The 22,322-nt window shown below is 42.2% G+C and overlaps 1 protein-coding gene across 3 annotated transcripts; it reads left to right on the forward strand.

The window, feature by feature from the left end:
* The first annotated feature begins 2,186 nt into the window (after positions 1-2,186).
* LOC142907792 (uncharacterized) lies at positions 2,187-22,309 on the forward strand. 3 transcript variants are annotated; one of them, XM_076057593.1, is made up of 8 exons: positions 2,187-2,340; positions 3,651-3,675; positions 11,115-11,308; positions 14,068-14,161; positions 14,616-14,744; positions 16,468-16,581; positions 19,492-19,602; positions 22,133-22,309. In XM_076057593.1, exons 3-8 carry the CDS (start codon positions 11,210-11,212, stop codon positions 22,207-22,209), a joined length of 624 nt encoding a protein of 207 aa, XP_075913708.1. In that variant the 5' UTR covers positions 2,187-2,340; positions 3,651-3,675; positions 11,115-11,209; the 3' UTR covers positions 22,210-22,309. The 3 variants fall into 3 exon arrangements, with proteins under 3 accessions (XP_075913708.1, XP_075913710.1, XP_075913709.1); XM_076057595.1 differs by lacking the exon at positions 3,651-3,675; XM_076057594.1 differs by lacking the exon at positions 2,187-2,340 and having other exon boundaries at positions 3,593-3,675.
* The last annotated feature ends 13 nt before the right edge of the window (positions 22,310-22,322 follow it).

Here is a 22,322-nt window from a genome sequence, read left to right on the forward strand (position 1 = left end):
ACTAACTCTCTCTCTCTCTCACTAACTCACTCTCTCTCACTATCTCTCTCTCACTAACTCACTCTCTCACTAACTCACTCTCACTAACTCACTGTCTCTCCCTAACCAACTCCCTCACTCACTATATCTCACTAACTCACTGTCTCTCACTAACTCACTGTCTCTCACTAACTCACTGTCTCACTAATTATCTCTCTCACTAATCTACTCTCTCTCACTAACTCACTCTCTCTCTCACTAACTCACTCTCTCCCTAACTCACTCCCTCACTTACTCACTATTTCTCACTAACTCACTGTCTCTCACTAACTCACTTTCTCTCACTTACTCTCTTTCTCTCACTAACTCACTGTCTCTCACTAACTCACTGTCTCTTACTAACTCACTCTCTCCCTAACTCACTCCCTCACTTACTCACTATCTCTCACTAAATCAGTCTCTCACTACCTCACTGTCTCTCATTCTATCACACTCACTAACTCACTCTGCCACACTCACTCCAGCTCTAACCCACTCAATCACTCACTCACACCCACTCACTCAATCTCTCAAAGATTCACCCACCCACTCAATCTCACACCCACTCACTCTGCCACACTCTCTCTCACTAACTTACTGTCTCTCACTAACTCACTGTCTCACTAATTCTCTCTCACTAACTCACTCTCTCTCACTAACTCACTCTCTCCCTAACTCACTCCCTCACTTACTCACTATCTCTCACTAACTCACTGTCTCTCACTAACTCACTGTATCTCACGAACTCACTGTCTCTCACTTACTCACTCTCTCTCTCACTAACTCACTGTCTCTCAATAACTCACTGTCTCACTAGCTCACTCTCTCTCACTAACTCACTCTCTCTCTCACTAACTCATTGTCTCACTCTCTCTCTCTCACTAACTCAATCTCTCTGACTAACTCACTGTCTCTTACTAACTCACCGTCTCTCCCTAACTCACTCCCTCATTTACTCACTATCTCTCACTAACTCACTGTCTCACTAACTCACTTTGTATTGAACCGGACCAGGATCTTGTGTTTGTTTAGAATTTTGGAAATATTTTTAGTAAACAAACACAAGATCCAGGTCCGGTTCAATACAGTACACAAAATTCGTGATCTGATCCCATCCGTGAAGGATGTTCTTCCTGACTTACAGTACCCTGGGGTTTACAAATTGAGTTGTACCTGCGGCGATTGCTATATCAGGGAGACTAAGGGACATGTCTCTGACCGAATTCGCGAGCACAAATCAGATTTGAAACACGGCAGAACGAATTCTTCTGCCGTAGCTAATCACTGTTACAACGCTGTGGGTGATCACGATATAATTTTCTCCGATACCAAGGTTCTTTGCAAACCCACGGGTTTTTATCAGAGATTTGTTGACGAGGCAATTCAGATTTACAAACACAGACACAATTTCAACCGAGAAGATGGTTTCAAATTAAGCAACCATTGGAAAGATGTTCTAAATCGAACCAAACATTAAACTAATTTTCAATGGTACAGTATATTTTTTTTCAAGTAGTGGTACCCCAAACTTTCGCAGCTCTTAAAATTCCCTTTTCACACCATCGAAGTGTATACCCAGTTGCTGTTAATAGCTCAGCTTATTGAAGAATATATTGAGTACATTTATGATATTGATGTAATTTAGACTTAGTTTTTTCACATCAGTTTACTGTATGATAGTTGGGTAGCGCAGGCCCTTTGGCGCCCATGTACTAGGTGCCTCTGTGGATGTGTAAACTTTGACTTTAACATAGCTATTTCTGTAACCAGTCACAAGCTAATCCCTCAGCTATTTCAATGCTAAATTCTCCTGTTTGATATGTAAACTCCTTTATCAAAGTGCCTCACTTCTCTCACCCAGCTTAAAAAGACGCCACGAATCTTAGCAGCGTTCATTGAAGCTCTGTCGTCCCGACAGTTCTGTTCCTTCACCTGAAGAAGGCTACTTGTGTTGTGGCTGAAACGTCGTGATTTTTGTTGTTTTATTTTTTACCTACGTGACTTTACCGAATAGAACCAAAGAGTATGGATCCTTGCAGTCACGAAAGCTTCAAATCTAGAACCTGTGTAATATTTACACAACCCATCGGCACTCGCCCACACCCTCATGAAATGTGGGGAAAAATCCCACAGAACCGGTTTGGCCGTTGAAAGGGAGAAGTGTCAGTCGTTTCTCGACGCCTCTCTACACAGCAGCAGCAGCGTTTTGCAATGCGAGGCTCTCTTGAGTGTTGCAGTGCCGTACAACTCCAAAGTACGTGAGGCAACCAAGAACAGAATAAGTCTGAGAGGAGATGGAACGATGAAATCATCCGTGTGCAGGTACTGGGATTCTCGCGTCGCAGATACGTGAGAGATGGTTATGGCTCTGGGAAGTCTTCATCCAGCAGTTGATCGCTCATGGCATGTGATGGTTAATGTTACGTCTCATGTTCTTAGCATGACACGTGTTGGAGTGACATGGGGCAGCACGTTTTAACACGTAGTCTTTCGCGACCAACATCAATAATAGAGGTTTTTTGGGGTTAGATGGCATAAATATATAAATGTGTCGTTAAAACATGCCACCACCCGACACATCCAACTGGTAAGGTTTGTCACGGAAACAAAACGTGGCCAATTCGTCACTAGTACAGCACACCGGTGTGCTGGAGTACTCAGATTAGATAGTTGTAATTACTGGCGAAACGTTGTACTTAGATTGTAAATGTTGTGGCTTGGCTCTCCAACACACCGGTGTGTGGTACTATTGACGAATTGCCATGTTTACGTGACATCCCTTACAAGTTGGCTGTGTTAGGTGGTGGCGGGTTTTAAGAACACATTTATATATTTATGCGATCTAACCAAAAAAAACCTCTTATGGTTTAAAGCTTTCGTGACTGTAAGGATTCATCTTCTTTGGTTCTTTCGGTAAAGTCACGTAGAATGAGAATAAAATAATAAATTGATAAAATAAAATAACAATAATATTCTCACGACGAAAGAACCAAAGAAGATGAACCTCTTATGGGTCAGCACGTTATTTATTTGGGTATAAGCACATTTCAGGGGTTGAATAAAGGATGCGTGCATATGCATTTTAACTATATATTTTATACTGCTGTGAAGAAGGTGCAGTGGTACAGCAATGGAGAAGGTCTAGTCGTACAGCAGTAGAGAATGTGTAGTGTTACAGCAGTAGAGACCGTGTAGTGGTACAGCAGTGTAGAAGGTGAAGTGGTACAGCAGTAGAGAAGGTGTAGTGGTACAGCAGTAGAGAAGTTGTAGTTGCACAGCAGTGGAGAAGGTGTAGTGGTACAGCAGTAGAGAAGGTGTAGTGGCACAACAGTAGAGAAGGTGTAGTGGTACAGCAGTAGAGAAGGTGTACTGGTACAGCAGTAGAGAAGGTGTAGTGGTACAGCAGTAGAAACCGTGTAGTGGTACAGCAGTGTAGAAGGTGTAGTGGTACAGCAGTAGAGAAGGTGTAGTGGTACAGCAGTAGAGAAGGTGTAGTGGTACAGAAGTGTATGTGGTGTAAGATATGAAGAGGGTAATGTACTGTGTGTGTATTAAGGATGTGTTTTGTGGCATCCTTTTTGTCAATCCCCTGCTCTATGTGGACTTCCTCACGCCGTGTGCGCTGTGGGGAGTGATGTGACCTTACTTCACTGCGAGGTCAGTGGGGGGTTTTACATTCGGAGATAGTAGACGCAGGGGCATATAATTACGGTAAAGCGAAATATTTGTATTGTCTTAGTTCAGAACCAAATGGTTCACCTTGTTTCACCTTGTTCTGCCCGTGTGTGGACATGGCAGGGAAGTGGTGAGACAAGTTTCGTTTCCCCCTGATAAACAAAAACCTCCACAGACAGGAATGTAACACGCACACACGCAAACACAATGCGTGCACGCACCTGCACATACACACACAATACAAAGATCCCCTGTATAGCCTAACGTATTGTTGGGGCAAGTGATGTTAATGCGTACCTATAAATGGGTGCTGTGGCCAGACACTGCTTGGCCGTCTTTATATCCCAATGATGATGTTTACACAGTGGAGGTGTAGTGGTACAGCAGCAGTAGAGAAGGTGTAGAGGTACAGCAGTGTAGAAGGTGTAGTGGTACAGCAGTAGAGAAGGTGTTGTGGTACAGCAGTGCAGAAGCTGTAGTGGTACAGGAGTAGAGAAGGTGTAGTAGTACAGCAGTGGAGAAGGTGTAGTGGTACAGCAGTAGAGAAGGTGTAGTGGTACGGCAGTAGAGAAGGTGTAGTGGTACAGCAGTAGAGAAGGTGTAGTGGTACAGCAGTGGAGAAGGTGTAGTGGTACAGCAGTAAAGAAGGTGTAGTGGTACAGCAGTAGAGAAGGTGTAGTGGTACAGCAGTAGAGAAGGTGTAGTGGTACAGCAGTGGAGAAGGTGTAGTGGTACAGCAGTAAAGAAGGTGTAGTGGTACAGCAGTAGAGAAGGTGTAGTGGTACAGCAGTAGAGAAGGTGTAGTGGTACAGCAGTAGAGAAAGTGTACTGGTACAGCAGTAGAGAAGGTGTAGTGGTACAGCAGTAGAGAAGGTGAAGTGACACAGCAGTGGAGAAGGTGTAGTGGTATAGCAGGAGAGAAGGTGTAGTGGTACAGCAGTAGAGAAGGTGTAGTGGTACAGCAGTGGAGAAGGTGTAGTGGTACAGCAGTGGAGAAGGTGTAGTGGTACAGCAGTGGGGAAGGTGTGGTGGTACGGCAGTAGAGAAGGTGTAGTGGTACAGCAGTGGAGAAGGTGTAGTGGTACAGCAGTGGAGAAGGTGTAGTGGTACAGCAGTAGAGAAGGTGTAGTGTTACAGCAGTAGAGAAGGTGTAGTGGTACAGCAGTAGAGAAGGTGTAGTGGTACAGCAGTAGAGAAGGTGTACTGGTACAGCAGTAGAGAAGGTGTAGTAGTACAGCAGTGGAGAAGGTGTAGTGGTACAGCAGTAGAGAAGGTGTAGTGGTACGGCAGTAGAGAAGGTGTAGTGGTACAGCAGTAGAGAAGGTGTAGTGGTACAGCAGTGGAGAAGGTGTAGTGGTACAGCAGTAGAGAAGGTGTAGTGGTACAGCAGTAGAGAAGGTGTAGTGGTACAGCAGTAGAGAAGGTGTAGTGGTACAGCAGTAGAGAAGGTGTAGTGGTACAGCAGTAGAGAAAGTGTACTGGTACAGCAGTAGAGAAGGTGTAGTGGTACAGCAGTAGAGAAGGTGAAGTGACACAGCAGTGGAGAAGGTGTAGTGGTATAGCAGGAGAGAAGGTGTAGTGGTACAGCAGTAGAGAAGGTGTAGTGGTACAGCAGTGGAGAAGGTGTAGTGGTACAGCAGTGGGGAAGGTGTGGTGGTACGGCAGTAGAGAAGGTGTAGTGGTACAGCAGTGGAGAAGGTGTAGTGGTACAGCAGTAGAGAAGGTGTAGTGGTACAGCAGTAGAGAAGGTGTAGTGGTACAGCAGTAGAGAAGGTGTAGTGGTACAGCAGTGGAGAAGGTGTAGTGGTACAGCAGTGGAGAAGGTGTATTGGTACAGCAGTAGAGAAGGTGTAGTGGTACAGCAGTGGAGAAGGTGTAGTGGTACAGCAGTAGAGAAGGTGTAGTGGTACAGCAGTAGAGACGGTGTAGTGGTACAGCAGTAGAGAAATATGTAGTGGTACAGCAGTGGAGAAGGTGTAGTGGTACAGCAGTAGAGAAGGTGTAGTGGTACAGCAGTGGAGAAGATGTGGTGGTACAGCAGTAGAGAAGGTGTAGTGGTACAGCAGTAGAGAAGGTGTAGTGGTACAGCAGAGGAGGTGTAGTTTTACAGCAGTAGAGAAGGTGTAGTGGTACAGCAGTAGAGAAGGTGTAGTGTGTGTGACAGTCCATATGTGTGTGCGTCGATATGTGTCTGTGTACGTCCATGTGTGTGTGTAGATCCATGTGTCTGTGTGTGAGTCAATGTGTATGTGTCAGTTCATGTGTGTGTGTAAGTCCATGTGTCTTTTAGTCGATATGTGTGTCTTTGTAAGTCCATATGTGTGTGGAGGTCAATGTGTGTGTCAGTCTATGTATGTGTGTATGTGAGTCCATGTGTGTAAGTCTACGTGTGTGTGTGTGAGTCGATTTGTGTGTGTAACTAAAAGTGTGTCTCTTCAGTCGATGTCTGTGTGTGTGAGTCCATATGTGTGTGTGTGTGCGTGTAAGTCGATGGGTTTATATGTGTGTGTGTGTCGATGTCTGTGTGTAAGTCCATGTGTGTGTCTGCCTTTTTCGCCCGGGCAACGCCGGGTACTTACCGCTAGTTTCATATAAATGGCAACAATATCAAGTAAAGTTTAACACTTAGGCTTTCGCGACCAATATTATTCATAATAAAGGTTTTTGGGTTAGATCAAGTTTATTTATAAATGTGTCGTAACCCTCCACCACCCGACACGGCCAATCAGCAAAAAAAGTGTCACGTTTACAAAAGACAAATAATTCACTACTTCAGCCCACCGGTGTGTTGAAGAGTTAATCCACATTTACAGTTTGAGTATGACGTTTCGCTGGTAAATACAACCAGCGTCATCGGGCAATTCGCCAGAATGGTAAAGCCCTCGCTTGCTCCCGGTTTTATATAGAGCAGCAGGGTGACGTCATCACTTAACTCATATCAGGTGCAGTGATTAGAGGCGGAGGGGGGAGGGTATTTCAATTATATAATCGATTAGTAATCAGTCATTGGTTATGATTAGTAATGAGTTGTAGATTAGTAATTCTTTAAATCAAAATGTAATGTGTATTATTTAATAATACGCTTCCAGGCCGCACTAAGCCGGTAGCTGTCAGAGCGATTAAAGTTATTCTTGTTCCTCTCAATTTCAATGGATTCTCTAATTAGTCTTTGCCAGTAATAATTAGTTTTACACACCACTGCAACATTGTCAAAATCAATTGAGTGTCCTTGTTGACAAGCATGTTCTGCCACTGCCGACAGTTGTGTTTGAGATAATTTAATATTTCTCTGATGTTCTTTTAGTCTTACGCTGATGTTACGTCCCGTCTGCCCAATGTAGCAGCTGCCACATGAACAATTAATCCGATATACACCTTCTGTTGAAAGTTTAGGTAATGCGTCTTTAGTGCAAGATACTAGTTTTTTTAATTTTGTGTACTGTACCAAATCTTACTGTAATGTTTTGCTTTTGCAAAACACGGGCTAATTTGTCAGTTACTCCTGAGATATATGGAATTTTTATTGTTTTAACAATCTGGTCGCTTTCAGCAGTATTGCTTTGCGATCGTGATTTGGCATTCAGTGCTATGTTAATTTGAGCATTATTGTAGCCATTCTGTCGTAGTGCGTCTTTAACGTGTTTAATCTCTCTCACTAGACTCTCACCATCTGACACTGTTTTAGCCCGATGTATGAGCGTCTTGATAAGAGAGGATTTCTGAGCTGGATGATGATGTGATTCTGCATTCAGATAGGCATCAGTGTGTGTTTGCTTTCTGTAAACGCTGTGTGTTATTTTACCGTTTAGGCCATGTCCAAGCAAAATATCTAGGAATGGGAGTGTGTTATTCACCTCCATTTCCATGGTGAACTGGATGGCCGGGTTTTGTGCATTGAGATGATTTAGAAAATCATTAAGTGTATCTTTACCATGTGGCCAGACAACCAAAGTGTCATCCACATACCTAAACCAAAAGGATGGTTTTAATGTGCTCGAGGCAAGTGCTCTTATTTCAAAGTTTTCCATGTACAAATTTGCTATAGCAGGGGATAAAGGAGAACCCATTGCTGCTCCTTCCTTTTGTTTAAAGAAATCTCCTCTCCATAAGAAGTAAGTGTTATTTAAACAATGGCCAGCAAGTTTCGGAATATATTTTGGTAAACCGGTATTCTTTACTAGTGTATCAAGTAATTTAAGCGATTCGTCCACTGGAACCTTAGTGAATAGAGAAATCACATCAAAACTTACCAGAATATCATCAGGAGTAAGTTTAAAATCTTTAATCACATTCACAAGATGTTTTGAGTTTTTTTATGAATGAAGATGTCTTACCGATGTAGGGCTGTATTTGTTTGGTTATATATTTTGCTAATTGATATGTGGCAGAGCCAATTGTACTGACTATGGGTCGTAATGGGATGCCGATTTTATGAATCTTTGGTAGCCCATAGAGTCTAGGTGATTTTGAGGCCCTTGGCTTAATTAGGTATTGCTCATTTTTAGGGATTAATGAATTTGCAATTATTGCAGTGGTCTTACGTTCTAAAGAATTAGTTGGATCTCGTTTAATTTTAATGTAGGTACTTTCCTCTAGTAAATTTCTAATTTTATTATCATAATCGGCTCGTGACATCACTACAGTAGTGCAGCCTTTAACAGCTGCTAGGATTTGGATATCCTTATTTACACGCAGCTCTCTTAAGGCTTTTGCCTCGTTAGAGCTAATATTTACTTTTGGAACTTTGCTATTCTCGCTTAAATTACTTGATACACTAGTAAAGAATACCGGTTTACCAAAAGATATTCCGAAACTTGCTGGCCATTGTTTAAATAACACTTACTTCTTATGGAGAGGAGATTTCTTTAAACAAAAGGAAGGAGCAGCAATGGGTTCTCCTTTATCCCCTGCTATAGCAAATTTGTACATGGAAAACTTTGAAATAAGAGCACTTGCCTCGAGCACATTAAAACCATCCTTTTGGTTTAGGTATGTGGATGACACTTTGGTTGTCTGGCCACATGGTAAAGATACACTTAATGATTTTCTAAATCATCTCAATGCACAAAACCCGGCCATCCAGTTCACCATGGAAATGGAGGTGAATAACACACTCCCATTCCTAGATATTTTGCTTGGACATGGCCTAAACGGTAAAATAACACACAGCGTTTACAGAAAGCAAACGCACACTGATGCCTATCTGAATGCAGAATCACATCATCATCCAGCTCAGAAATCCTCTCTTATCAAGACGCTCATACATCGGGCTAAAACAGTGTCAGATGGTGAGAGTCTAGTGAGAGAGATTAAACACGTTAAAGACGCACTACGACAGAATGGCTACAATAATGCTCAAATTAACATAGCACTGAATGCCAAATCACGATCGCAAAGCAATACTGCTGAAAGCGACCAGATTGTTAAAACAATAAAAATTCCATATATCTCAGGAGTAACTGACAAATTAGCCCGTGTTTTGCAAAAGCAGAACATTACAGTAAGATTTGGTACAGTACACAAAATTAAAAAAACTAGTATCTTGCACTAAAGACGCATTACCTAAACTATCAACAGAAGGTGTATATCGGATTAATTGTTCATGTGGCAGCTGCTACATTGGGCAGACGGGACGTAACATCAGCGTAAGACTAAAAGAACATCAGAGAAATATTAAATTATCTCAAACACAATTGTCGGCAGTGGCAGAACATGCTTGTCAACAAGGACACTCAATTGATTTTGACAATGTTGCAGTGGTGTGTAAAACTAATTATTACTGGCAAAGACTAATTAGAGAATCCATTGAAATTGAGAGGAACAAGAATAACTTTAATCGCTCTGACAGCTACCGGCTTAGTGCGGCCTGGAAGCGTATTATTAAATAATACACATTACATTTTGATTTAAAGAATTACTAATCTACAACTCATTACTAATCATAACCAATGACTGATTACTAATCGATTATATAATTACAATACCCCCCCCCTCCGCCTCTAATCACTGCACCTGAGATGAGTTAAGTTATGACATCACCCTGCTGCTCTATATAAAACCGGGAGCAAGCGAGGGCTTTACCATTCTGGCGAATTGCCCGATGACGCTGGATGTATTTACCAGCGAAACGTCGTACTCAAACTGTAAATGTGGATTAACTCTTCAACACACCGGTGGGCAGAAGTAGTGAATTATTTGTCTTTTGTCAACGTGACACTTTTTTTGCTGATTGGCCATTTCGGGTGGTGGAGGGTTGCGACACATTTATAAATAAACGCGATCTAACCCAAAAACCTTTATTATGAATAATATCAAGTAAAGTCAATGATATAATGCAATACTCGCAACTCCAGAAATTACAGTCCCATCCATCATGTTTAACAATAATATATATTTTATTATTTTATTGTTTCCCTTCAACGTGACTTTACCGAAAGAGCTAAGAATAATAATATTCATATCCACTAATATGGTTGACACAACAATCCTACTTCTGATTGAGCACGGTTGGCTACATACGATGCAAAACAAGTTCAACATACTCATATACGAGGCAACAAAGCCTTTCTTTTCCGTGCCACATTCTTTTTTTATATTGGAAACAATGATTACTGTACAAAGTGCAAATTCGGCCAAATTTGGAATTGTCACATTTGGGTTGGAGCTCTCAGTTCCTGCTTCACTCGTCAGTCACCTCCTTATCACTCTTCTATCGCTACCACTATCATTTTTAGTATTCCCGTGAACTTCACTCATCGATCCTTCATCCATGTTGAGGTCTCGGTCTACCAGAATGCCCCTGTTGTCTCATCCGTTCTCTCTTCAATCACCACACTGCAGGTCACACTCACTCAACGGCCCACTCAAGGCAGATGTCATGACCATAGATGAAACATCTGTTACGTCGTGTTCACAATGTAATTTTGAAATATATTAACCATCATTACGAGCATTGAGTCTTTGCTAGCCCATTCATCTGGGCCCTCTGACTACTTGATTCCATACTCTTTGTTTCTATTCGGTAAAGTCACGTGACTTTACCGAATAGAACCAAAGAGTATGGATCCTTGCAGTCACGAAAGCTTCAAATCTAGACTTGATTCTATGTACCTATAGACTTGCCAATGATCTACTGTCGCCTCATCGGATGAACTTTCCTTCTATTACTCTTTTTCATTATTTTATTGGGCGTTCTGCTACCCAACCATGAATCCTTGACTGAGGAGGCATGGTTTATCCCCCTTTAGTTATCAACAAATTACAGTCTCACTATGGTATTGTTGGCAACCTATTGGGATATTGGGCGTGTGCTCAACAACACAATCATTTGATACTACTTAATTTGCAACCACCATCAAGCATTGTCTTGACCTGATCCAATAATTCGAAGTAATAATCCAGAGTGATTTTATTTTCAACAGATGCTTGCAAAGAATGCAGCAAAACGTCGAGGCCGGTAAATTAAGGTCGCACTGTCTGGATTCACGTTTTGAGCTGGACACGAGCTGGACAAGCGATGGAGGAGTTTGAGCATCTGCGGCGTGGAGAGCGGAGTATCATGACCTCGCGGAGAAACCCAACGGGGCTCACGATGGGAGTAAAACTTCTCCTCATGGTGAGGACGACCACTCACATTGTCTCAGTCATTTGTCAGTTAAAGGGTTCACGTGTCGCTGAGGTCCTGGGTTCATATCAAGGTTTCAGCCACCTGAGGTTAAACCGGATACTCAAGCCCTGTCACCAACGACTTAATCAGAGGCACCGACTCGCATAGAGACAAATATAGGCTGAACTGTGACTAAACCAGGTTTTCAACTCACCTCCATACATGACCACTCCCTTCCACACAGCACCAATCACCTCTAAACCCCATCACTCATCAGCATACAGCAACACCCTCTTCCACACCCCACCAGTCACATACACTCACCACCACAGCACCACTGACCTCCCATACGGTCCCCAAAATGTCTCCATCCCCACCCTACATCGACTTGTCGCACCACTACCCTATCAACGCGTTGTACATTGCAATTGAGAGTTGATTGCATTTTATTAAAAATTAATGGCACCACACAGCCGCCTGTGAATGGCCAATAAGTTTCCACTACACTACGTTAGCTCCTTCAATTTTCGGCTATAAAAGTAAAACTGTTTTGATTATTTTTCAAGACATTTATGCGTTTGGTAATCCAGTAACTTTTTTATTCATTCAGTTAGTGCTAATGGAAAAATAACTGATTTTAATTAGGCTAATATAGAGAGAGCTGATGCACATCTAGGAGACGGTCTACTGAGATGTAATACCTATTGGCTTGTTCTTGTACCATATGGCAAGACAGTAAATTATACGTTCAGTTTTAAGTTTGTGAACTTCAGGAAGAGAGATGGGCGTGCAGAGGTAGGAGAGTGGTTTGATGGGAGGTAGGAGACTGCATGGAGGGGGGAAATAGTGAGATGAGAGGGGACGAGTAGGAGAGTGCGTGGTGATGAACATAGTGAGATGAGAGGGGAGAGGTAAGAGACAGGGGCAAGATCATGACGAATAGAATAACAGTCACTGCAATATTTCAGCGAATCTGAGATTTGGCAGAAAGCCAGTGGAGAGAATGCAGTATTGGAGTGATGCGACCACCTTTGTGTCTATGGTTGAGGAGCTTTAGAGAATAATTCTGAATCATCTGTAACCTGGACCATGGAAGAATGAGTCACAGTAGTCCAAGCAAGAATAACGGCATGGATGAGAGTCTCAGCAGGCAGTGGATCTAGACAATGCTGCATGAGTGCAATGTTCAGTGGTCAGAAAATAATGTGGCTCCTCAGAGCCCAGCAAGTTTGTCTCTCTGCACACAACAATCTCTGTGTAATCCACCAATCATACTTGGTATGGAAAGCCAATAGGCCAATAGACTAAATCGTTACAATAGTTTTACATCTATGTGAAAAGAGATTGTAGCTTTGTGTGTTGTTGCGTTTATCTTTAATGTTTCATGCCAATTCATGATGAGGGTATACACTTCATTAGTTATTGTGTTGACCAGGGCCCAATAGTTTATATGTAGTATATTGCTCCATTTGTTAAAAAGCCTGCCTGATGATGTTAACTAGAAGTTCAAAACCGCTCCACAGTGTTCTTGCTTTAACAAATACAACTGGATAGAATTTATCTTCTTTGGTTCTTTCGGTAAAGTCACGTAGAATGAGAATAAAATAATAAAATAAAACAATAAAATTCTCACGACGTTTCGGCCACAACACAAGTGGCCTTCTTCAAGTGAAAGGAGCAAACCTGTCGGGACGACACAGCTACAATGGGTTTGCTCCTTTCACCTGAAGAAGGCCACTTGTATTGTGGCCAAAACGTCGTGAGAATTTTATTTTTTATCTTATTATTTTATTCTCATTCTACGTGACTTTACTGAAAGAACCAAAGAAGATGAATCCTTGCAGTCACGAAAGCTTTAAATGGATATAATTTGTCTGAAGAGCCAACAGGCTGATGAATCTTAATATATTTGCTGAATTTGTGAGGGAAATTAGGGTATTTGTTGCATTCCTGGTAACTGCTAAAACATAAAATAACTGATTGTCACTTTGCAACAAATATATAAATGTCAAGGGCACGAAGATTTGTACTTTTTTAACTGATAAATTAAGGGGGCTGTCATGGTGTAGTCGTGAGCACACTGAACATTCCATACAGTGGTCTGTGGCTCAATTTAAATCTACACCACCACCTCTGTCCACCCAGCAGTGTAAATGAGTTCATCGCAGTTAAGTCTGATCGTCAGGTCTCAAGTTATTCATAAGACGATATATACACATCCTTGATAGGATAAGATGATGTGATGGGTTGAATTGGGAATTCCCCTAACTCTTCCAAGACGTTTGGTGAGCATGGAAGAGTCGACAAATACCCCCTGGAGCTCCCAGTAGTTGAGGCCCTTCCACCAGCCGTGACAAGGACAGGCGTGAAATTGCAAGATATAGAAAAACATGACAGGAGTGCAAATTATAGGCAACATAAACACATCACAAGGTAACTCAGCACCTGGCCTACAAATGGGCATTAGTTTGTCAGTCGGGGGCAATGATTGGTGCTTTCCTCAATTGAGTATAGCAGGTAATTTACATTTGGCAAGTTTAGATTGTGGCACGTCATACAATGGCCGGCTCCTTTCAAATTACGTATGTTGGTTGAACTTCTTTTACACCCTACGCATCCAACCGTGCTAATTGAAGGTGCGAATGTCAGGGCATCTTTAATATGAGTGAAGCAGACGGCGCATATTTATGATTCATTTAGCTGGATCGTATTGCTGTTCAGTTCCTCCGCCTGATTGCCCAATCATTCTGTATGGATCCGTTCTGCAGATCTCTTTACTGCACAAATTGTCTCTTGCCAAGGAGTGCGGTGATGGATTCTACAAATCACAACGAGGCATCTGTTGTGAGCTGTGCCCTGCAGGTAAAGCAACACAGACGTGGCCATCCAGGGTCATAACACTTCCCTCCCCTTGACATTCGATTGTCACGATAACATTGAAAACAGCAGAAGTCCGTGGAGAACTTTTCATGACTTTGCAGACAGGTTGAGAACCGTTGCCCTACCCCTACTGCTGTGTGAAACAAAAAGCATGGCACTCAGGTGCCTGTTTGGTGGCCAGGTTGACGCACTACAGATGTGTGAAGGAACTCCAATTGGTAGTGCCATTCCAGTGGCCCCACAAGACGGGTTAATTTGTAATAAATAAAAAAACAACAATATGCATCGAGTTGATGCATTGTTCCTAAAAGGCGCGTGCTTAAAGTTTGTCCACTCTGTCTCCCAAAGAATCAGTTCCTGCTTGGACGTTTAGTCCAGCACCAATACAAAAGTGAAGTATTTTGTCTTGGCCTGCTCACGCTGCGTTGTCCTCCAGGGACATACAAGATGTTCGACTGTGCAGCTAATAAAAGGAGAGCCGCGTGTGATCTATGCCCTGAGGGCAGCTTCATGAGCAGAGTCAACCATGAGGAGAAGTGTGCACCGTGCAGCAGTTGCGGACAAGGTAAATGACAGCACAGCAAGTAGGTTACTGCCATATCTGCATTGTGTGTTTTTGAGATGTATCTCTTTGTATGCATCATACTCCAATAGTGCCATCAGCATCTTGTAATAAGGCAGATAAGTTATATTTGGGGTGTACAGTGAAGAAACAAAACAGGATATCAAACAGACCAAGATACCAGCAGTGCTGATATCCTGGTTTGTGAATCTGTAGCAATTAATAATGTCCTGCCAATGACACATTCTCGGGTATGTAACTGATCTCATCAGATACCAGAAGCTAAACAAGTTTCAGGCTGGAAAGTGCTTAAGTGGGGGTCAACCATGCATAGAACTCGTGATATAGACCGCTACAGGGCTACGTACTGAGGAGTGCAGCAAAATCAATTGGACTGTATTATTTTCTGTAGTATTTTCCTACATCTATGTTCCTCACCTTTACAACCTGCTCTGTGTGGTGAAGTATGAACAAACAACCTCAACAGGGGACAAAGAGGACTATATTTCTTGGATGTTTTCTCAGGTACATATTGGATAACATGAATATAACCTCTGAAAATGGTCAAATCACAGTCGTCTGCATTCCGCCAAGGGTTGTCAAATCAAAACTGGTAACTATTTTAGCAATTAATTACCAGATATGTGGCCTACTCTTCCAAGAAGACCAGCTATCTTGGAAGAGGTTAGCATACTATTTTGTTATTGCCCACGACAGCCCCTCTAGAGGGTATTTGGCCGACTGCCACACTGCCCAGACGTCTTGGAAGAGGTATTCCATCTCTCAATGGTAACTCCAAGGGTGTTGGCATGAAACACCAGCCTATCAGTTTAACTATTTTACGTTTTGTATTTTTAATAAGTAATTTTTCTTAAGTTGAATAGTCAATGTGAGAATATATTGATGTCTCACGATACATGGCATTGTGCGGGGTGGACAGAGGCATTTTGTTTTTACATTTGTAATAAACCACTATCACGACAACTGTTGATTGGCGTCTTTTTATTTATAGAATCTCTGCACATCTCCACTCTCTCTTCCTCTCTCCTTTCCCTTTCTCTCTCTACTGCCGTTGACGAGCCGTTCTATGTCCACCGTCGTGGCACGCCTCCCTCTCTCTCCGATACTGCCGCTGGCTGTCGGCGTGCCGGGAGGAGAGGCTGCTTCGCTGGGAGTTCGCCACATGGTCGTCGGCGAGGAGAGGTTGAGCAGCGATGCAGTCCTGACCCGACGCTTCCCACACCGACCCCGAGTCCTCTCCTGCCTCCGCTTATATCCCTCTTGGCGGAGCTAAGCTCCACCTTCAGCCACGCCCCCTCGTGGAACCCTCCCAATGGTTCCCGTTTATTCTCTCCAACTCTGCCCGTTACCTTTGGCCCAGATGGAATCCCCGCTTAGGATTGGATACTGGTTACCCAGCGGTGGCCATGCAGGAACCCCTTGTAACCTCCTAGATGGCGCTCTCTAATTACACAATGATAATTATTAATGTAACCAGTGACCTCTGGCTTACAAGTTCAGTGTGCTAACCTTACACAGCAGTGGTTACTTTTCTTTCCCAGTCTTAAATGGTATGCTTATTGTTATAGATATTTCTATATGTGCAGCAAACTGGCAACCATTGTTTTCTCTCATTCAGTGACTGATGATGCAAAAACAAAACTATTAAATTGACTTTGGTTTGAATGGAGAGGTTAGTGGTTTGATGTGATGCTTCTCATTGCAGATGAGGAGGTGGCTCACACCTGCTCCGTGGCCCAGGACACCGTGTGTCAGTGCATTCAGGGGCTCAAGAGAGACCCTGGCTCAGGGATTTGTCTCCATGAAAATCAACACACAGGTGAGCTAACCAGCCACTGTAACCGGTGCCATCAGTTATGCAGTAGAGACGTTGATTTGTTATCTTGACAGTCAAAGCAACAACAGTCTGGTAACTGAAATAGCAGACGCTCGCTGCATAGGAATGAAGGCAAAATACAGACTCGTGTTTGAATGTGAATATGACCAAGAGTAACTGTAAAATAATCTTTCTTGAAAGGTGAAATCCAAAACAGGATTCATTGTGCACGTTTCATTTACAACTCACAACTTTGAGACAGCATCATCATCATACCTAGCATCGTCTTTATCACTATCAGTAGCAGAATCAGTGGAACCAAAATGCAGCGACCTCAGGCATACGCTGGGTATTGAATGCCTTATTTAAATCAGGTGAGCATTGCTATTATTTAACTATTAGGAACCCGCAGAATGTCTATGGTAAGAAGATGGCAAATATGTACAGACTCTGATGATTTCGTAAACTGATTATTTCATACAGAAATATAGATTTTTATCTCTGTTAAACTGTATCCGGAAAAGAAATGACAATTATTCACCCCCTCTCCCTGCTGCACCCAAATCCCGCGTGGCGTCATAAACCCTTCTACTCACCACCCCGACGTCTCATGACATCACCGCCTCTCCTCACCAACTCACGTCAATCTTAATTTGAATGGCTAAGTGGTAATGCGTCGTTGCAGAAGTTCAGGGTTCGAATCCAGCAACCACATTAATTAATATTATGGGTATATTATCCATAAATACTACATTGCATATTGTTCACACTGAACATTAGAGATCCGTGATATTGTTCCTAAAAGAGTGTGCCAAGTGTGTTGGCTTCCAATTACGCAAAATTTGAGGTACACAGAAAAAACCCTCTCTCTATTCACGAGGGATTTGTTCTTGAAAATGCACCCGATTGCAGAATTCGCTCATGCAGAAACCTAGTTCCAATCGGAAAAATGGGGTGACGTTCATTGTACGAGTGGTCACCCCAGTGGTTCCTTGCCTGGTATACGTAAGGTCGGGGGTTCGATCCCAACCCAGACACCTGTATATTTGGAGTTTGGATGTTCTCCCCGTGGTCAGATGGATTTTTCTCTGGGTACTCAGGTTTTTCACCTCCACATTTAGAAACATGCATTTAGATGATTTGGATGCGTTAAATTACCCCTCGATAAGCCACTCCATTGAGCTATCATTTGTGGCCAAGTCATATCTGACAAGTGGGCCTTACCTGGAAAAAAAATAGTTATAAACAACCATGTGTTTTTTGTAACTACCTTGGATGATGATTTTACTCTGATGGAGGGTGGTGGTGATGTTGATGAGCTTAGGAGGTTGACTCAGTAGATGCAGGTGTTTGATAGCAATGCACAGTTATCATTTTGGAGAACACGAGCCACAACACTTTCCTGAATTTTATGCAACTCAGTCGACTTGTTCATACCTAAATGTATAAACGAGTGGATTGTAAGTATAAAGTAAACCTGCACAATAGCGAGTTCCTAGTGGGATCACTGCATGACTTGAGGACTAAGTGGGTAGCCGAGGAGGTATTGGTGGTCTGGCACCATGTACACTCGCAAATACTGAAGTCCAGTGGGTCACGAATAGGGAATTAGCATACATTTGTAGTGACATTACTGGATGTCTCAATGCTGTGGGTGCAGTACCGGCCCTAGAGGAGCACGGTGTGTGCTGCATAAGAGCCCTGGATGGCACCACGCTTTAAGTGCAATGCCAACCCTGCAGGATAGGGTGTGTGGGTGCCGACTGAAGGATAGGGTTGTGTGAGGCCATAGCATTTTGGTTGACCCCGGAGGACACGTGACCAGCTAAGTTGACAGAGGGGCCCCAAGAGGGGCCTAGGGGGGGGTCACGTGGTTGGGACCCAGAACCTCCCAATAATTCTGGAAGGTGGACGTGGCCAAGGGCGAAACTGGCCATGACACAGAGAATATAAGCCGGGTCCCAAGAGGGATCAGGGTTGTTGTTCATCCAGGAAAAAAACCCTTCATCTACAATCTCCATCCAACGAGTCTCCAACACGTGGACCCGGGCCGAAGTCGTTGGTCCTGGTCCATAGTAGCAGTTACGTAATCATGAGTGTAGTTAGCCAGGTGGTCACCACATAAGGTTGTTATTCTGTTAAGGGGAAGTTATCCCATGTGTTGGAACTAAATAAATGTATTGCCTCCAAAGTCTACATCTGCGACTCAGTTGAACCCATTACACATTTGTAATGACGACTTGGCACACTTCTCTTGAGATGGGACTTTATTCAAGACACGTTCACTTGACATCAGGCAACAGCCCCGAGTCTCCTGAGCATCTCCTTTATATACAAACCGAGGCCACGCCCCCCTTCTCGATCATTCTCGCTCACTCTGGATGCTAGCTCCACAGCAGACTCTACTGTCCTCTTTCGTGACCTGACCATGCTCCCTTCTCAATCATTCCCGTAGCCACCAGTCCCTTCACACTCAACTGATACCCCTGTCATTACCTCCCGTGGCCGCCAGTGCATTCACACTGTAGGCTGATTCCCCTGTCATTATCTCCCATGGCCAATAGTCCACTCACACCGCATGCAGGCTTTATTGTCATTATACATTTAGTTACTCGCGAAACCCACGGATTCAGAACTCGCGAATAGTGAGTGTTTACTGTACCCACAATTGAGTTAAGTGCATGAAGCCACATAGCAGCTTCGCTCCCTATTGAGAACGTATTGCAGACAGTGTCTATGAAACACCGCACCTTCCTTCATGAGAGTCTTGCAAAAAAAGAATGGTGCGAATAATAAATGTACACATAATGTGATCTGATATGTGTCATCAGCAGGTGTGGATTAGACTTCAAATGTTCTGGTTTTGACAGATGTTTGTTTCTCATCCTTTGGGAAACTACACTGCACCTGCAGCAGCTATAGTTTTGGGGTCTATCCTTGGACTGGTACTGTCTGCATTTAGTCTCTTTCTACTCAAGAAAAAACGGAAATGGCTGACTTTGAAAAAAACATCGGAGCATTATGGTAAGTATAGTGTTCCATTATTATATCCAAAACGGGATGAATCTATAAAAATGTATTCTTATGCTACCATGGCGACACCGCTTGAGATCTTCCAGGTGCATGCTCTAAGTAATGATATTCAGAGACAAACTGTTACATACTAAGATAATTGTTAAGTCATTTCTCACCATACATATTTTGACACAAAAGAGTAAGGTGTTCCCTATATTTGATTGTTAAAATACACCATACCCATGTACTTTACTATCTCATTATGCGAGACCAGAACTTAATGAGCCATCTTGCATCAGTTTAATTGTTGTATATTTGCAGCCACTGCAACATTAATCTCAATTTCGTGCCACAAAACAAGACTCCAAATTCTGAGTTCTTAATGCGTGCATATTCACAATCAGTAGTTTAGTCAACGACATGAATCTCATATTCTTGGTCCTTTCGGTAAAGTCACGTAGAAGGAAAACAATAAAATGATAAAAATATAAAACAATAAAATTATCACGACGTTTCGACTGCAACACAAGCAAGCATCATCAGGTGTGAAAACCACAGCAAAATGATTGCTTGTGTTACAGTCGAAACGTCGTGAGAATTGTATTGTTTATTATTTTTATTATTTTATTGTTTCCCTTCTACGTGGCTTTACTGAAAGAATCAAGAATATGAATCCCTGCATTCACGAAAGCTTTAAATCAAAATACATGAATCTCACTCAATACTCTGCCAATGAAATTACCAGAATTTTTACGATGTTAAACGCTTTCAAAACAAATGCAGTTAACTCTTGATCAGCGTCTAGTTAATCGCAGCTCACCTTGAGGGAACTGTTCATCACTCTAATAGACAAGCGCACCTCTACCAAACACGCTCAGTGATAGTGTTGAACAAGAGAAAGTATAAATAGTAACATGATGCAGGATCTGATGAAGAATCAGATACAAACTGAGAGAGCACTTCATGTATTGGAGACTTGTAGGAATCTAATAAGGCCTAGAATATTAGATGAGATTACAATTTGACTAATGTTTCCATCATAAAAGTTTCCTTTAAAATGTTACTAACTTGCAAATCCAGATATTATGAAAATTGTAATTGTCTATCGTTCTGCCACTATGCCATGTGTGTTCCGGAATTACAATGTCTGTGCCTCCAATATATTTGGACATTTTTCTTCAATAAATAATATTTGTTTTCATAGGAAATGAATGCCTTAACCTTCAATATAAACATTTTAGCAGCACGTAGGCTTTCCCGATCAATATGAATAATCTCAGATCTAATGTATCCTAATCATAGGTTTCGGGGAGGGACAACAACGTGAACATAAACTCATTCCACTATGTTACCTGTGAATAACCCAACTAATAATTGGTAATGCATATTCTCAGGTTAACATGATCCATTGTAATTTATATTACTACATTAAACCCCCTATAGTCTTGGCACCTGATATGCTCACAATGATGGCTTCACATTTACTCTCTTTACGACTGAAACAGGAAGACTTCTTCACAATTTTTGATGATCACCTGACAAAGCTGGTTGTAATCACCAGCGAAACGTCATATTCAAATTGTAAATATTGTGGGTTTAAGGTCCAACACAGCAGTGTGCTGAATTAGTAACTAATTGGCATATTTTGTGAACTTAACAAACCTTGCTAATTGGCTGTGTCAGGTGTCGGGTTTAACGAAACATTTATATCAATCTAACCCAAAATTATTTTTATGGACAGCTATGTTTGTTGACTATGAGCTGAGATTTTTGGTGGCCATCGAAAATTTTCCTACCTTTGACAACATGTTAGAGGTTCCCAAATCCATATTTTTCAACAGGCTTTGTTCTTTAAAAAAACCCCTTTACACATTTGCTCAGATAAACCGGTTAGACCTATTATATGAGGTTATATTTATTACTTGTCCTTTACTAAGAGATCATGGAATTGCGGTAGAAAAGAAGATGGTTATATGATGCTTGCAATAACGTGAGATTAATATTTGTTTAGGAAGATACAAGGAATATCATATTCGGAAGAACTGTTCAGCAGTGGCAGGTGTAGAGATAAGCCAGAAGGCTACTACAGGGAATGATGAACGTAGATCATTGCTGAGGAGTCGAGTGGAAACGGCAAGGGAACGGGAGAAAATCAATTTGTGGTGGAGACACTAAAAATGCTTTTTAACACCGGGACACTGATTAGCGTCCATCAGCACAATGTGGGGAACGACTTTGCTGCTTTCTTGGTCTGCAGTTTCACAGGACTCTGCTACACTTCTATTTTAGTTGTTTTCTACTGATTACTTCTGATTGGACACTAACGTTCAATACTACTTTTCATTCGGCAACACTGCAGCCACTTATTTGTGACATTTTCAAAACAGTATTAAAATGTTCGTAGTATAAATGACCACTTTGAATTGAATATGGGTTCCAATAATTGAATGTTTTGCTCTGCTACCAGAAGGAAATTATCAACCATATGAAGTATTAAGTGAATCGTTTGTAACTTAATTTTACGGCATTTATTTCACAGGCACTACTTATAGAAAGAATAATGATAAAGGCGAAGAACTTGCTGCTCTTGTGTTCATTGAAGTTCAGGTACAATGAACGCAGCATGTTTACACATTGACTCCAACATTCATTATTCATTGTGTAGGCTTACTCACAAGGACAGCTGTGGGCTTCATCCCTCATTAATCAGATCCCGTGTTCTCCACTAC

This window comes from Petromyzon marinus, chromosome 83 (assembly GCF_048934315.1).
Source record: "Petromyzon marinus isolate PM22_M1 ecotype Great Lakes invasive population chromosome 83, UKy_Petmar_22M1.pri1.0, whole genome shotgun sequence".
In the NCBI taxonomy this organism is placed as follows: Eukaryota; Metazoa; Chordata; class Hyperoartia; order Petromyzontiformes; family Petromyzontidae; genus Petromyzon; species Petromyzon marinus.